Source organism: Glycine soja, chromosome 8, assembly GCF_004193775.1.
Source record: "Glycine soja cultivar W05 chromosome 8, ASM419377v2, whole genome shotgun sequence".
Taxonomy (NCBI): domain Eukaryota; kingdom Viridiplantae; phylum Streptophyta; class Magnoliopsida; order Fabales; family Fabaceae; genus Glycine; species Glycine soja.
The window spans coordinates 10,890,465-10,905,827 of NC_041009.1; the positions used below are offsets into that span (position 1 = coordinate 10,890,465).

The 15,363-nt window shown below is 34.0% G+C and overlaps 3 protein-coding genes and 1 non-coding gene across 5 annotated transcripts; 1 reads left to right on the top strand and 3 right to left on the bottom strand.

Annotated features, from left to right (window-relative positions):
• The first annotated feature begins 1,599 nt into the window (after nt 1-1,599).
• Nucleotides 1,600-3,466, top strand: LOC114421912 (stress enhanced protein 2, chloroplastic-like). Its single transcript, XM_028388048.1, has 2 exons — nt 1,600-2,082; nt 2,878-3,466. The coding sequence occupies exons 1-2, from the start codon at nt 1,759-1,761 to the stop codon at nt 3,145-3,147; spliced, it is 594 nt and encodes a 197-aa protein (XP_028243849.1). The 5' UTR covers nt 1,600-1,758; the 3' UTR covers nt 3,148-3,466.
• Nucleotides 3,467-3,515: 49 nt separating this feature from the next.
• On the bottom strand, nt 3,516-6,781 carry LOC114421911. Of its 2 annotated transcripts, XM_028388046.1 has the most exons (10): nt 6,570-6,780; nt 5,814-5,909; nt 5,567-5,641; nt 5,300-5,368; nt 4,745-4,821; nt 4,560-4,648; nt 4,329-4,458; nt 4,056-4,146; nt 3,893-3,958; nt 3,516-3,802 (listed from the first exon to the last, which is right to left on the bottom strand). In XM_028388046.1, exons 1-10 carry the CDS (start codon nt 6,741-6,743, stop codon nt 3,683-3,685), a joined length of 987 nt encoding a protein of 328 aa, XP_028243847.1. In that variant the 5' UTR covers nt 6,744-6,780; the 3' UTR covers nt 3,516-3,682. The 2 variants fall into 2 exon arrangements, with proteins under 2 accessions (XP_028243847.1, XP_028243848.1); XM_028388047.1 differs by lacking the exon at nt 4,056-4,146 and having other exon boundaries at nt 6,570-6,781.
• A 71-nt stretch (nt 6,782-6,852) lies between these two features.
• On the bottom strand, nt 6,853-6,933 carry TRNAL-AAG. Its single transcript has one exon. It is a non-coding gene; the product is annotated as a tRNA-Leu (tRNA).
• A 2,800-nt stretch (nt 6,934-9,733) lies between these two features.
• On the bottom strand, nt 9,734-14,535 carry LOC114421913 (shikimate kinase 1, chloroplastic-like). The gene is made up of 10 exons (XM_028388049.1): nt 14,027-14,535; nt 12,991-13,049; nt 12,800-12,854; nt 12,639-12,711; nt 12,091-12,178; nt 10,990-11,072; nt 10,768-10,897; nt 10,544-10,622; nt 10,296-10,360; nt 9,734-10,156 (listed from the first exon to the last, which is right to left on the bottom strand). The coding sequence occupies exons 1-10, from the start codon at nt 14,220-14,222 to the stop codon at nt 10,097-10,099; spliced, it is 888 nt and encodes a 295-aa protein (XP_028243850.1). The 5' UTR covers nt 14,223-14,535; the 3' UTR covers nt 9,734-10,096.
• Nucleotides 14,536-15,363: the final 828 nt, after the last annotated feature.

The window sequence follows — 15,363 nt, forward strand, 5'->3', positions numbered from 1 at the left end:
TAAAGATGAGAAGAGAACCGTATCAAAAACAAAAAATACAACACCAATCGAGAGAGGATTGATTCACTCGTTCATAGACCCCCTCAAAATCCTGAGCTAAACCTAACAGGACAAATCTACAAAAACCAAACTAATTGAGAAAAAAGAAATACCTTGGACAAAGCGGGTCTAGACTCAATGTTGTTCCCTTAGCTCAGAATATAAACAAAGAGAAGAATTATTGCACAACACAATGCACACCACAACACATCTAGAACCCTTCTACGCTTTAGAAGACATATCATGTGTCGATGAAGTAAAGAAGAATGAAGAGAGAGAGAGAAAATGTCAATGGAGAAGCTCGGGTCGATGAAGAACGAAGACGTAGAGAAGAGATGAAGAGAATGATAAATTGAAGAAGCTTGTGTCGATGAAGCTCGGGTGGAGGTGAGTGTGAATATGCTTAAAATTTTCACAATACCCAGATGTCTAGTTTGAACTTTTCATATGTCTACTCTTTTCATATATCATATATGTTTAATAGAAACGAATAAATATGACTATTAAACTCAAAAAATTACTGCACAATTATTAGCATTTGTTCAACTCCTTTTAGCCATGAACCTTAGGCCGTTCCACCTCCAGTTATATACCTCTAGAGTTAACCTAATCCAAACAACAACAAAAAATGGTAGGTTGTATTGCTCCAAACTTGAACTCAGACTAATATGACTTTCCTCACATAATTTACTAGCTATTTATGTTCAAGTTGGGTTAACCCATATCTTTTTTTTTTTAAGAAAAAGAAGGGTACTAGGCAGGCCCAAAAATGGACACAAAAGCCCAAGACTTTACCTTCCTTGAATTTATCATCACGTACTCATGCCCTCCGGGAACCACTACTATTAAATTTAAATATTCTATGGCGACAACTGAGTGATGATATATTGATCAAATTAAAATCGAATCAAAGTATGATAGAAGTTGAGGATGCAAAACAAAATCTTCAAAGTTAGTTTTTTTTGGGTACATTTTACATTTCGAAGGTCCGTTTTTGCTTCTATCTTGCGTATAATATACCTCTAACGCAAATATATGCAACAAGTCAAAAGTAATGAAATTAAATATGACGAAAATTAAAATTACAAAATTATGTTTGCTAGCTAGTCTGGTTGGTAATTCTAAACGGGATTTTGATTTGAACCACGTATATAGTGACCACCAAGATGGAGCCAAATTGAGAGTAAATGTAGAGCAGGTAATCATACTCATGATTATAAGAATCTACATTATGTTATAGGAGTTTCCATACTCCAACTTTTGGTATAAGTTGGAAGTATATATGCAGCAGTCTCCACTTGAGTTCCATCAACACAAGACTGTTCCACTATGGATGTATTACGCAATACTATCTCCATTGGAAAATTGGTTCATTAATTTTGCAACGATTGCGGTTTAAGCTGATTGATGAAATTAATCCTACACCTTTTTGGTGTAGTTAACGAGAAGCACCTTAAAAGAACTAATCCTCCTTTTAATTTGGGTGAGTGAGTAGGGAAGAGAATATACATATCTGATTCTGGAGGCTGCTACGTATTTCACTTTAGGATCAAGTCTCTTGGCCTGACATTTGAAAGCCACGTTACCGAACCAACTCACTGACACGTAACATACTATTCCCTGGTCCCACACTTGGTAATCGTATACTTTCTACTTTCTAGAGCCTCCTCTCCTAAGTCCTAAGAGATTCTTAACCTCTCTCTCTCTCTCTCTTTCTCTATGGCATCTGCGACGCGTCTGGTGCACTGCGAGCTGCGCTCGGCGAGGCCCGCGGTTCGGCCGAGGGAACCGGCCGGTCCGGTTCAGGTTACGATCCCCAAACCCAAACCCAAAGCGGCGGAGGCGGAAGGCGCGAACATCGTTTTGCAGCCGCGGTTGTGCACTCTCAGATCCTACGGTTCGGATCGAGCCGGGGTGCTTATCAAGACTCGCAAGGAGGGTGACCATGATGACGTGTCACCCTTCTTCGCCGCGCTTTCCGACTATATTGAGAGCTCTAAGAAAAGTCAAGATTTTGAGATCATCTCTGGTCGTCTAGCTATGGTTCGTAACTATTGTATTTCATAAATAAAACTTGCACTTTCCACTTTTTTTTTTTTTTTTTTTTTTTTTTTTTTTTTATGGTTACAACTACAACTTTTACTACCCATCAAAATAAATTTCAATTTTATTCATCAAATCATTCATTTATTTTTCTTTACTAATTCATCTTTCAATTTTCCATGCATGTAGAGATTTTTTACACTATTACCATAAATCTTTTACTTTATAATATTTTCGTTAATCATGAATTAACATGTGTAGTGAGGTTGTTAATTCATATAATAGTTACTTTAAAAATTATATTTAAAATGGTTAACCTTTAATTAATACGGTATGACATGATTAATTAATAGATAACTTTGTTTAAACATGTGCTCAGGATTTGATCCTCAGTTTCTATATATAGAAATATAGAAAAATATCTGTTGTGTAAAATTAGTCATTGACCGGAAGATTCCCTGTTCAAAAATAGTATATCGAAATTATATTTACTAATTTTTTTCCATTGAATAAAGAAAGTATTAAAAAAGGGTGAGGAACATCAAATGCGTATACAGTGATTAGCATATAGAATTATCTTAAAAATTAAATGCCAGGAAGTGTGGTGTACCCTTGCCGTTTCCTTCTTGCCATAATTTGTGTCAATGTTCCTTTTAAATTTATACTCGTGCATGCAATTTAAACTCATAGTTATAGGAGAAAAAAAGAATTAGGTACTAGATCCTTCTTTTTTTTTTTTTTACTTTTTTGATGATATTTTAGATCAATATGTGATGTTAATTATGTTTGGTGCAGATGGTGTTTGCAGCGACGGTGACAATGGAAGTGGTGACAGGGAACTCTGTGTTCAGAAAGATGGATATTGAAGGAATCACAGAGGCTGGTGGGGTGTGTTTGGGTGCAGTAACTTGCGCAGCACTCTTTGCATGGTTCTGCAGTGCCCGAAACAGAGTTGGTAGAATCTTCACCGTAAGCTGCAACGCATTCATTGACTCTGTAATTGACCAAATCATCGATGGTTTGTTCTATGAAGGCGACCCTACTGATTGGCCTGATGAACCGTGATCATTAAGTATATATAATTCTTACCATCTTTGCAGATTTAATGTGTCTAAAAATCATAGACACAGTTAGAAGATGCAATACTAATAATATTTATAAATATATAGGCAGAGGAAGAATAGCAAAATTGATGCCATCCCGATGCAGAAGAAAAAATAGTAACAAAAATAAATGATGAAGCATCATAGATGTTGAACCTAAATGGATACTGTAAACGATTGTTTTCACTTTCTTAAGAAGCACTCTTAGATGATGAAATATGTTTTATTTACATGGGTTTATCAAACCCCTCTAATTATGTGAGCTACCGTTTTCAATTCTATGTTATGGTAATATATCATTCTTGCAAATACTAACTGTATAGAAATAGCAAATACCAAAGAGGCTCTCATGTTTCTCATAAAATAATGGAAAGTTGAATGATCAAATATCATGAGTGATTATGAACAAGAAACAGCTTAAAATTGTAATTTGTAAGTTCTTAAACTTTGGTTATACTATATTTTGATGTCTTGGCTCAAAACCGTTAAATGTGGAACTATGCTGCATTTTCGATTACCCGAATGCACTCCAGTACGCTTGCCTTCTTTGCCATCGCTGCCATTAAGGCTTCATGAGTCACCTTGTTGTTTTTCAAGATAGAAGCAGCAAACAGAACCTGCAACCATGAGCTTCTTAAGCACAAAAGGGCTACATTTATTTTTGGTACTTATCAAACTGTAAACATAGATAGTATTTGAAAACATACTGCCCATCTTGTGAGATTTTGTTGCTGATCTTTGCTGAGGGGTGGCTTGGTTCTGTTAATAAATCTCTGCAGGAACAAAAAACAATTCTTTCTAGTATTATTATTAGATATAATAGTGAGTAGTATAATATCCACATCTTACAAAAAAATAGAGATACTTAACCTGGAGACTGAAAAGATCAGCAGATTGACCAACCACCTTGTCATATGTTAAACCTTCTGCTGCCAGTCCAGCCATTGACACAACAGCCAATCTGATATGAATTTTTTTTTAAATTACTAATTACAACTCTTCGTATTTCTTAAAGGCAAGTTTTGTGATTAATAAGGCTTGGTTTGGTTGGTACTTGGTTCTTGAAAAGTTATAAGTTGTCATGGCTTTTTTTCTCTCACATTGGATAAGAGCAATAAGAGGTGTATGGTAAATAAATAGTACCTATCTAGCTCTTTGGCATCAAGCTGTCCGCTATAGATAAGCTTTTCAAGCCTCTCATCAATGAGATTGACATGCTCTTTCCCAATATCCAGTGAATAGTCAAAAATGGGTAGGCCAAGCAGATAAGCAACTAGAATGAAACAGAAGACCAAACAGAAAATGGGTTAGAGCACAGTAACATATCTGATGCATTGTGAGCGAAAAAAAACAGCAAAAAAAAAAGTGCAGTACTCAAAAAGTGAGCAGCTTCATGCCTGGCAATCCTTTCTTGATAATCAGGAAAAAGTGTTGAAAAGCTGCCAATAGCAGCTTGGAGAAGCCTACACTAGCAACTTGGAGCATTAATGCAAAACAAATTAACATTTAACACTTAAGAGGGGTATCCAATGCTACATGGCAAACACAATTCTTCTTACCCTGGGGATATGCTACCTACAGCCAAAACCACTAATGAAATACTCCCAATCAAGTATGGTACAAAGAAGCCCCAATCCTACAAGATTCAGCACACATCAATCAGAGATGGAAAAAAAAGTCAAAATTATTTTAAGGTCTGCTTGGTGGAGTGTGTGGGAAGTAGTTAGAAGAAAAATACAAGGAAAAAGTATTTTCAAACAATTTTTTTTTCCAATTCTAACTTTGTAAGCCACAAAAAGCATAATACAGTCTTAAGTATCACCAATGTTGGCGTTAGAATACAATATGTAGAGTGAGACCATGATGCATGTAGCAAAGGAAAGAGTTTCTAAATCTTCCACTTTGGTTGCTCTTTAATCTGGTTGCCAAGCAAGCATTTAAAATCCATAAAAATATATTATTCTACTAGAAGCTCCAACCACATACTGCTTCCATAATAATTTAGATTATTTCTGCAAGCAAAATGACTGGCATATCTGCATTTACAAATGCATGCTTCAACACTATATCATTAAACAGACATACAGAGCAAAACACAAGTGTGCTAGTGATACCCCGGGAAGTTGCCCAGCCAGAACACCCAGAAATCCTGTTGTTCCAACCACAGTAAAAAGAAAAGCTGCCTGCACCATCAAAGATTTTTGTTACTTGTTGGTTAAGAATGCATACAACTTACAAGAAACATGTGTTTTCAAGATTGAAAGTCTTAATAGAAATTACTAGTTGCCACATGTATACAATCGAGATATTTACATATTACATATTTAAAAGCACTGCTCATTCCATTTGATACTAAGAATTAAAAGATTTCTGAAACTCACATCGTTTCTGACACTAGGAATTGCAAGATTCTCTGCGTTTTTAATTCCTAGACTTGTCAGCTCCCGGAGTGATGTCTGGTACACAAAATTTGAACGGTGAAAACTTGTATGAGTGATGAATTAGCTTACATGTGAAGAAGTAGTGGAAGCATGGACAGGTATACATGATGGATGCCATGTCCAAGAATGGTTGATGAGAGCTTAATGTTTAGTTGTCACTTTGCCACATTTGTAATTGGAGACTGACCGTACGACGTGAAACATATGGCTGAGAACTCCATTTCTTGGCCCAACCAACTTCACTAAGCTGATTAAGTGCCTCTTTAACAGCATCACTGTCTTTCTGCACAAACAAGCCTATCTATCATTCACCTAACAAGAAGCAGCTCTAAAGCTAGACAGTAAGGGCATGTTTGTGTCCACGTTGAATTGTCTATAGGCATGTTAAAATACCAGCTAATGTGATTTTAAGTAAATATGCATATGCTTGATTCTATTTCTACCTTTAGGAATTTATTATGGGTCTAGAATTTATTTTGATTGAATCAACTTTAGGTAACTTTTAGATAAAAAATATATATATATTGGATTTTACTACTAATCTCTTCAAACAAAAACTAACATTCTAACAAATTAACATCCGATAAAAAAAAAAAAAAACTAACCTGCTTTTAGAATATAAACTTCCAAACATAAATTACATTATTTTAAAATAAATTTTATAAAATAAATTTTGTTAAAAATTAATTTTGTCAGTCCTAATCTAAACAAACACTCATAACTACCTTATAGCTGAACTAGGAACACTATTTTTATGGGGGCACAAATATAAAGCCCAAGAATCTATTTGAACTCAATTTTTATTTCAATTGTTCTTAACTTAAGCTAATCATCAGTGCTCCATTATATTGTTCAGTTGCTATTTAACAATTAACAAACAAAGCAAGTGTTTATTACCCCTTATTGTAAAAATCATAATAGACATTTGGTGCTAAACTAACACCTTGGAAATGGCAGATTCGAGAGTGTTGAGGTCGACCCCAGGGGCAGCAGAGGAAGCTCTAGTTGTCCATTTTGGGAGGTTGATCTTGAAGCATCTTTGATGTTGATAATGGAAATTACGGTAATAATATGGTTTGGGAAGAAGAGATGTGTTAGCCATGGTTGTCACCCACATTATCCCTTTGCTATCTCTACTCTGTTTGATTATTGGAGGGTGGAGCTTGGTGTAGATAAGGACTTCAAACGTAGTTGGTAGGACCAACCAAAGAGAAAAAAATAACTATTGTTGAGAGTGGGATTTGAACCCACGCCCTTTCGGACCAGAACCTTAATCTGGCGCCTTAGACCAACTCGGCCATCTCAACTACGATGTTAGTGGGGTCAACAATTAAATAATAACTATAACTAAGAGTTATAAAATCTTCAGAATTTTAACGTGAAGAAACATAAATGATATTAATGGCTTGAGACTTAAGTGATATAAATTTACATATGCATAGGTGTTCCAGAATTTCTTATGAAGGGCCTTATGCGGACACCTAAGCTAAATAACTATAATTTTATTTTTTGTTGTTGAGGCAATAAGGCTGAAGACAAAAATTATATATTACTCAAAATAAAGGGGTCAACATTTATATTCATCCTTATGGAAGTTACAATAAAATTCAGTAATCTATCATAAAAACATACATCCCTATTAATGGTTAAGTCATTTTTGACAAAACGGTCTATTGTATTATTTGCCTAACGCAATACATGGACAATGAAACATGAAGTAAACTTTTTCTTGGTCTTCACAATCTCATAGGCAATATCTACAACTTGTCCTTCATGATATCTAGGGTCCTCCACAAGCTTGACAAGCTTTAGAACAATTAATCTCAACAATAATTGCTCTACAACCCGAATCACATGTTATATTCATACCAAATAGAATGACCCAAAGTTTAGCTTCCAAAATAGTACAATGCCCAAGTCTTCTTGAAAATGTTTTCAGAAATCACCTTTATCATTTCAGAGCACAGAATCACATGCGGCAAGAGCTTTCACAAATAATTTTCATAGTACCATGCAGAGGCTTCTTCCACATTCCATAAGCATTGTGGTTGTCATTGTCATCATTTGGTGTCAATATCATATGGCTGAGCTTGCTTCTACTTATATCACGTACACCACTCCAAACACTCAGCACCATACCTAGAGTGTTTGTCCACTTATTACTGAAGATGAATTCATTTCTTCTCGACCAAATACGATCAACAATAGTTCCAAATATAGTGCTCCACTTCACCTTTCCCTTTGTTCTCATGTTGCAAACATTCATGATAAGTCAACTAGGCATATCAAAGTTAAAGAACATATATCCAACATTCATATTAAATTCTCACCATATTGGTTGCACCCATTTATTGGCTTTGAGCGCAGGCATCTCATTTACTACCTTATTTTTACACAACGGGCAAATAACGCCATTTGTCGTATGTTGCCTAATGTCTTAACTCATTTGTGGGCAACACTTCAAAACCAATTTTCCATAAATGAAATCTATTCCTTTATGGGCCATCCCAACACCAAATTTTTTTAAACAACATAGATTCTTAAAGAGTATAAGCATTAGACAATTCGAGATAAGCATCTTTAACTGAAAAGCGGTCATCAACAACACTATTCCACTCCAAATAATCTATTTTACTGGCCATGCAAGGTGGTTTCGACGTCTTTATACTTTCAACAACATTCACTGGTAAATCAACAACAATTCACTCCAAATCCCAAACTCCTTTAGCATTGACATAAAAATATACCAAAATGTTCTCCCATGATTGGTTTGTCCACTCAAATATTGATCTAGCTTACCATGATTTAGGACTCAGTTATCTTTCCAAAATTTTATTGTTCTACCATTACTCACTCTCCAGGTCATATTTGACAATAACTTATCCCAACACTTCATGATCCTCTTCCACAAATTAGTTTCGGGTCGATGCTTATCAATAATAGGTAGTACATCATTACTGTATTTGTATTTTGAATGTACAACTTGTACCCAAAAATCATTAGGTCTTATACATAATTTTCACCCCGCCTTCATTAAAAAAGCTTAGTTCATAATACTAGCTTTCCTCAAACCAAGGCTTAACCTTTGATTAATTTGTCAATAATAAATTGATGATTTTGCTTGGACACTCTGTCATGGTGGAGAAGGACACCAAGATGCTTCCCAAGGTCTGTTGTCCTTTGAAAGTCAAGCTTGTGCACACTATCATCTCTAATATTTTAGTGAATATTATTAGAGAACAAAATTATGACTTTGTCAACATTCACTTTTTGGTCTGAACTGGTACAGAAAATGTCTAGTATTTTCTTTATGGCATTAGTTTGCTCCAAGTTTATTTTTGCAAAAAGTAAAAGATCATCTACAAAGGCAAGGTAAGAAATTAATATCAAGGGATATAATAAAAAAATATCAAGGGATGCAAAGAAATTAATTTGAATAAAACCTAATTCAAGGGATTGGTTGAGTGAAGTAAAACAACATCTTGGATGTGACAAATTGTAAGTTTGAATTTTCGTTCATCTCTTTTTTTTTTTTTTTGCTTCTTTCGTTCATCTCTTTGAAGTAAGAGTATTTAATTTTGTGGTATAGTGAAGGAAATTTGATTAATTTTTCATGTTTATTATAAATTAACCCAATGTCACTTCCGAATTTCCACATTTTAGGTAGTTTTTATTTGCATAATGTGCAACTAAACATGTATTAAGTACAAGTTTCTTTGCACGTTGTGCGTAATTTTCGTTGACTCAAGAAAATTTGACACACGATGAGAATTAAACACTAATTCTTCTACTAAATAAATTGTTTCCACTCATGTGAATACAACAAGATTTTACAACAGCATATCAATGCTTTGGGTTAAAGCTTTGGGCTTTAGGTGTATATTAAACTTTCTTGCTTACTAACCAAACAAAAAAAATCATATTATTATGTAGGTCTTTAATAAAGTTTCATTCAACAAAAATGTTATCTTAGATTTGGTCTTCGATATTATGGAGAGTTTTTTTTTTTTGGCAGAAGATATTGTGAAGAGTTGGATCTCACAAAACTCTTATTTATATGATATCAACCTAATGATATGAAATAAGATGTCCTTAAATGCACGCATGGGAGATAAATATAAGATAAAGAAGAATTTAAAATATGCGTGTCACTTTACAACATACAAACCTCTTTAGAGGAGGGCATACATAAATTGATCAACCCAACTCCGATTACAACACTTCGTTCTCCAGTATATATACACACACACATCAACATTCAACAATAAACAGAACATAAATTAAATGTTGTTGCAATTGGCTGTTGGATTTTGCCCATTTGCCAACACAAATTATGCATAAACAAGTGCCATGTTGCATTACCACCTTTTTTTTTTTTTACCAAAAGCGAGGTCGACAGCATGACCTTAATCGCAATTGCATAAAAAAAAATATGAACAATCAAAAAGAAGCTTGTAACCAAAGCTTGTACTAGCATTCTGCATAGCGGCCCCCTTCCCCCTTCAAAAAGTTGTCAATTTGTTCTAGCGCCTGCAAGATACAAAGGGGGAACATTAGATAACATCAATGAAACAAAAGTTAGATTCAACTTTAGCTCCCAGGAACTTTTCAGTTCGCCTAGAGCTGACGAAATTAGAAGGAAGGGCATGAGGCAGAAATTGTGCAAGACCTCAATTGCAATATCTGTTGGAGACAATTCGGACACATCTCTTTTGCCCAGTTTTATTGCTATATCTGTCACAAACAAAACAGCATCAGACATTGCATTTTAATGTTATCATCTTGTTGACGGATGGTGTTAACACATCTAAGAAGCTTTCAACAATAAATACAAAGCATGTTTGTTCTTTCCCAGATATTCTGGACAAATTCCACACTATTTATTCCAAAACATTAAGGAAAGATTAATAGACATACTTTTTAATGAGACCCTGGCATTGGCGTTGGCGTATGCTTCACCTCTCTCTTCAAAAAGAGCAGACAAACGCATAAAAGCCTGAACGTGAATTCCAAAGGGTAAAATTATTTAGTGGAAAAATAATTTTGATGCAAATTCCTATGATGATAAGTTGGTCCAACTTGGTAGCTTAAATAAGTTGGTCCTATGAAGAACACTCCTACTATAGAACATAAATACTTACCCGTGTGTAAGGATCTCCTGCTTCATAGTGTAGAAGGGGGCGAGAATTAGTTCCTACAGCTGCAATTCTCTGTGCCAGGGCTTCCACTGGTACATCCAACCAAACACTAACTCCCTTGTGCATATATTTCCTAAAAATCCATTCACATGTAAAGATGAGGAAAGATTTAATTGAAAAAGAGTAAAGTTTAAACTTTTCTCAGTACTGAACTAATTCTTATACCAATTGATGGGCCTTGTAACAGCACCTCCACCAGTAGAAATAACAAGTTGATGCATCAGGGATAGCTTATGCAACACCTCAGTCTGAAATGGTAAGAAGGGAAACAGAATGGTGAATGCAATAACAGAACCACAAAAATAATCCAAAACAATTCATGATACCAAAGTTTCTGTTGAATTTAGATGGGGAGGAAGAGAGAAATATAGATAGGATATTCTATGAAAAGCTTTCTTATTCAGTACCTCCATCATGCAAAAATTCAAAAATCCATATATAGACACTATGGACAAAGATTAAATGAGTGCAATTTCCTAAATACTAAATCCTATGAATACTAAAGGCATTTTAGCATGTGATACAAGCCAAAGCTTGTTACCAAGGAAAAGGCACCAGATAGTGGCTGGAGAAGCCACCAGCAGTTGCAAATCACTGGACACTGTTGTCAGAATGGATTGACAGCAGAGGAAAGACTAGTGGGAAGATGGAAAATAGAGAAAAAGCTACTGGAATGAGAGGAGAAAGCTACACAAAATCAGAACAGTTCCACATTTTAGGAATAACGCAGCAGAATTGTGCCAGGACAGGTTGAAGTGGAATAGGGTATAGCTTAATGAACATGTGGGACACTGGGAGCTCTTGGCATAGCCAGTGGCCCAAGGAAGTGCCATGCAACAATTACAGACATGTCTAGCCATCAAAGATGCTGATAATAATTTACTTGATTTGCTACTTTGCGGATGACTAGCCCCTTCAACTAAATCTGACCTCAATTGGTTTAAAATTATGTACTTTTAGTCTCTAATAAAGGACAAAAAACACATTGCTAAATGTAAGAATTAAAAAAAAAAAAAACTAAAATGAAAAGTCATATTTCCAAGGACTAAAAACAAATGTTAGCCTATTTTTTCTATATGGCCAATCCACTTAAAACAATTAAGCACCACCGCTGCTTATAACATAAAGATAATATGAAGATGGATGACAACGAGGATGCTGGATGAAATTAAAGAAACATGAGAATCTAAAAGTTCAAAAGAACTAAACACACTCTCTGAATACCGAAGAGTATAACAACTAAAATCATAGTGCTTTCCAACTGACCTCCTTATTACGAAAGAAAGTTTCACCATGTTGCTTGAATATATCAGCTACAGAGTTTCCACCAACCTCCTCCTCCACCAATGCATCACTACAACACCAGTAAGTTAAAAAAAATAGAGAAGATATTCAGCATGACCTCTAATATGGTCATGAAAGAGTAATTGTATTGTGATAGAACATGTACACTGTAATATAAAGATCTGAACAGAAGCATCGCACAGCAGAGTAGATCATATTCCCCAGCTTAACCAAGACCCACCCTGTTTTCATCTATTGAATTCAATCATAGTATCACACATATATACATCTTTTACATGTCCTCAGTTCCCTCTAATATTAATTGAATATGAATATTGGTTGAAGCTCTTATCAGTTGCTAAAAATATAATGAAATAATTGCACAAATAAAAATAAAGGAGCTGCTTTACAAGCAATGATCATTCTTTCGGTATTCTACTGGTCTATTGTGCATTCCAATTACACATAATTTACTTGCTATTAAATGCATTTTCTACCCATGAAAAAAGATGAGCAATTAACATACTAACCTATCACAAAATGAATAACCAAGCACTTGTGACATTATCTTCCCCACCGTTGTTTTCCCAGAGCCCATCATTCCTGCATGTCAAATTCAAAGCATTTTTAATGCCAAAGTAATTTCCAAAGCATACCATGTTAAGCACAAGAAGTCAATCAAGAAACTGACCAACAAGATAAATACAGCGTCCATTTAAATATGGCTGGATCTCTTGCGATCTATTCTGCAATTTTAATGATTCAAGTAAGATAATGGCAAATAGAATTATAGATACTTTAAAGAAGCCAATTAACCTAATATCAATCTATTGGTGAATTTACTAAATTAATTAAAAATGACAAACAGCACCATTGTTATACCTTTAGAATCAGCTCTTCATCAAGAGGAGCACGAACACTTCCAGATTCCAATATTGAAGCTACAAAAACAAAATTAGGAATAATATGTAAAAATTCAAAATTGGCAGCACTTGTTTTATCCAGTAAGAAACTAGATCCACTCCAGGCATAATCCATACTACATCTTCTCAAACACCGTGTTTTCCCTCAAAAGACGTGGTAACATAATTTTCTTGACTAATCAATAATGGAAAAGGAAATATAATTCAATCTGCAGATAATAAAAGCTAGTTCAAAACAAAACTGGACAATGTAGTTATTGCTGGATTGAAAACCGGGGACTACTAGTATTATCTTTTCATATTAATCATATAATGTTTTTCAATTAAGATATTGCTGGGGGAAAAAACTTACGAAAACCTATTTTATGTACATAATTCAGACAGGAAAAGAATGGATTGGACAAAATAACAAGAATTTAATTAAAATATACTACCAGTATAAAGGTTTTTTTTACACTGTCATCCAATAATAGAATGACATATAATTAAATATTATTGACTTCTATAAAATTATTTTAAAAATCATATCTGATGATTTCTATCCATTTTTTTATAGTGTAAAATCTTTTCACTAACAACAACTACAAGAGCCTTACCCTACATGGATCAAACCATGTGACGCTATTTGACACGGTTAAAGAACAAATATTCAGAGATATTATTTATCAGGTACCTTTGGAGGCAGATTTATAATATTCCACACAAAATGGACAAATCGTTGTTCCGGATTCATTGACAATTTACAAGTATGGTTCATTACTTCATTATACCTTCTTACCGCAATTACCAATCCTTCATTTTGTTTGAAAGACAGATAGCTCAGAACTAACAATCCTTTCAGCAAAATTAAATAATAATAAAAAAGAACCAAAAAGAGACTTCAACAACAAAAGGGAGTGGAAAGCAGCAAGAACGAAATTCAACAACACCAGCAGAGGAAAAATTATATATATATATATATAAAACGTGATGGGATCATTGGTTAGAATGGGAACCTGAAATGTTGCCGTAAGAACAGGAAACCTCCAAAGCGGTTGTTCTGCGGCGCATCATCGTTGACGAAACAAAAACCCGAAGGCTCTGCGGTTCCCGAGACACACCCAAACGACATGTGCTGGGTGGTCTTCTTCCAATACTTTCGGGTTGAACCACCGCTGAAAGTTGTAACCTCGGCGCAGCTTTAACATCCATTGCTCAAACCACGCAGATTTTTACTCAATTGAATCCAGAAAGAACGAATCACAAAATTGAAGTAACAAACAGTAAAGAGGAAGTGAAGAAGAAGAGGTGTAGAGAGAAAAAAAAAATGGAAGCAGAATCTAATAGCAATTGGAATGGAGGGTGAGAGCCTAATATTAATATGAATGAATAATAAAATGGCGTCAGAGTGGAAAAAGGTATGATTATGAATTCTGAAATGGTTTTCTCATCCTTTTTCTTTCTCTCATTCTGTTTCTTATGGATAAAGATCCAATTCAATTTTCATGATCCACTCCTCGAATTTTTGTAGTAACTAACAAATGAAAAAATAAATTAATTAAAAAGCAATCGTACCAGGTCAACTTATTATGCGTTGATCAAGGAGTGTTGGATTGTTACATTTTAACTACAAATCTCACCGGAAATTATTTGGTAGTAAAAATCACCACATCATAAATATGATGTAAATTAATTATTATGGCTGCGTTAAATACTTAAAAAAAAAAACTCATATTCGACCTAAAAAAAGATCAACTTATTAAAAATCATGTTTAATGTGATTTTAAAATAATTATTATCAAAACTAATAAACTATAAATAACAATAATATAAAAATATTATATATTATCAATGTATAATTTATTTTCTCGTATTAAATTAGAATCTCCTTACTATTAAACTGATTTTAGTGTATTAGATTTAGTTTCACTTGAAAAATTTTATCTCTTTCAAAAAAAAAAAAAATTACAGATTAAAAATTTGTGGTATACAGAAATTAAATTCCAATTCTCCTTATAATCTTAATATGTATTATTAACTTAACTCAACGTGTTATTGAATGAGTCGCATTCATTTAGTATAAAAAAATATTTAAATATCAACTACAAAGAAGTCATATTTAATATGAATAAAAAGAAGTCAAGTATAATATGAATAAAAATGAGTCACACTCGCTGTCAAACAAAAAAAAAATAGTAACTCATTTTTTTCTTTACCAAAAAATTACACAGTGATCTATTTAATATGAATTTTTAAGAAGATTTACTATACAATTTCACATGCATATGTTGTGATTAGTAATTAGATAACCCTGTAATCTTAGTATATATTATTTATTTGTTATTATAAAGCT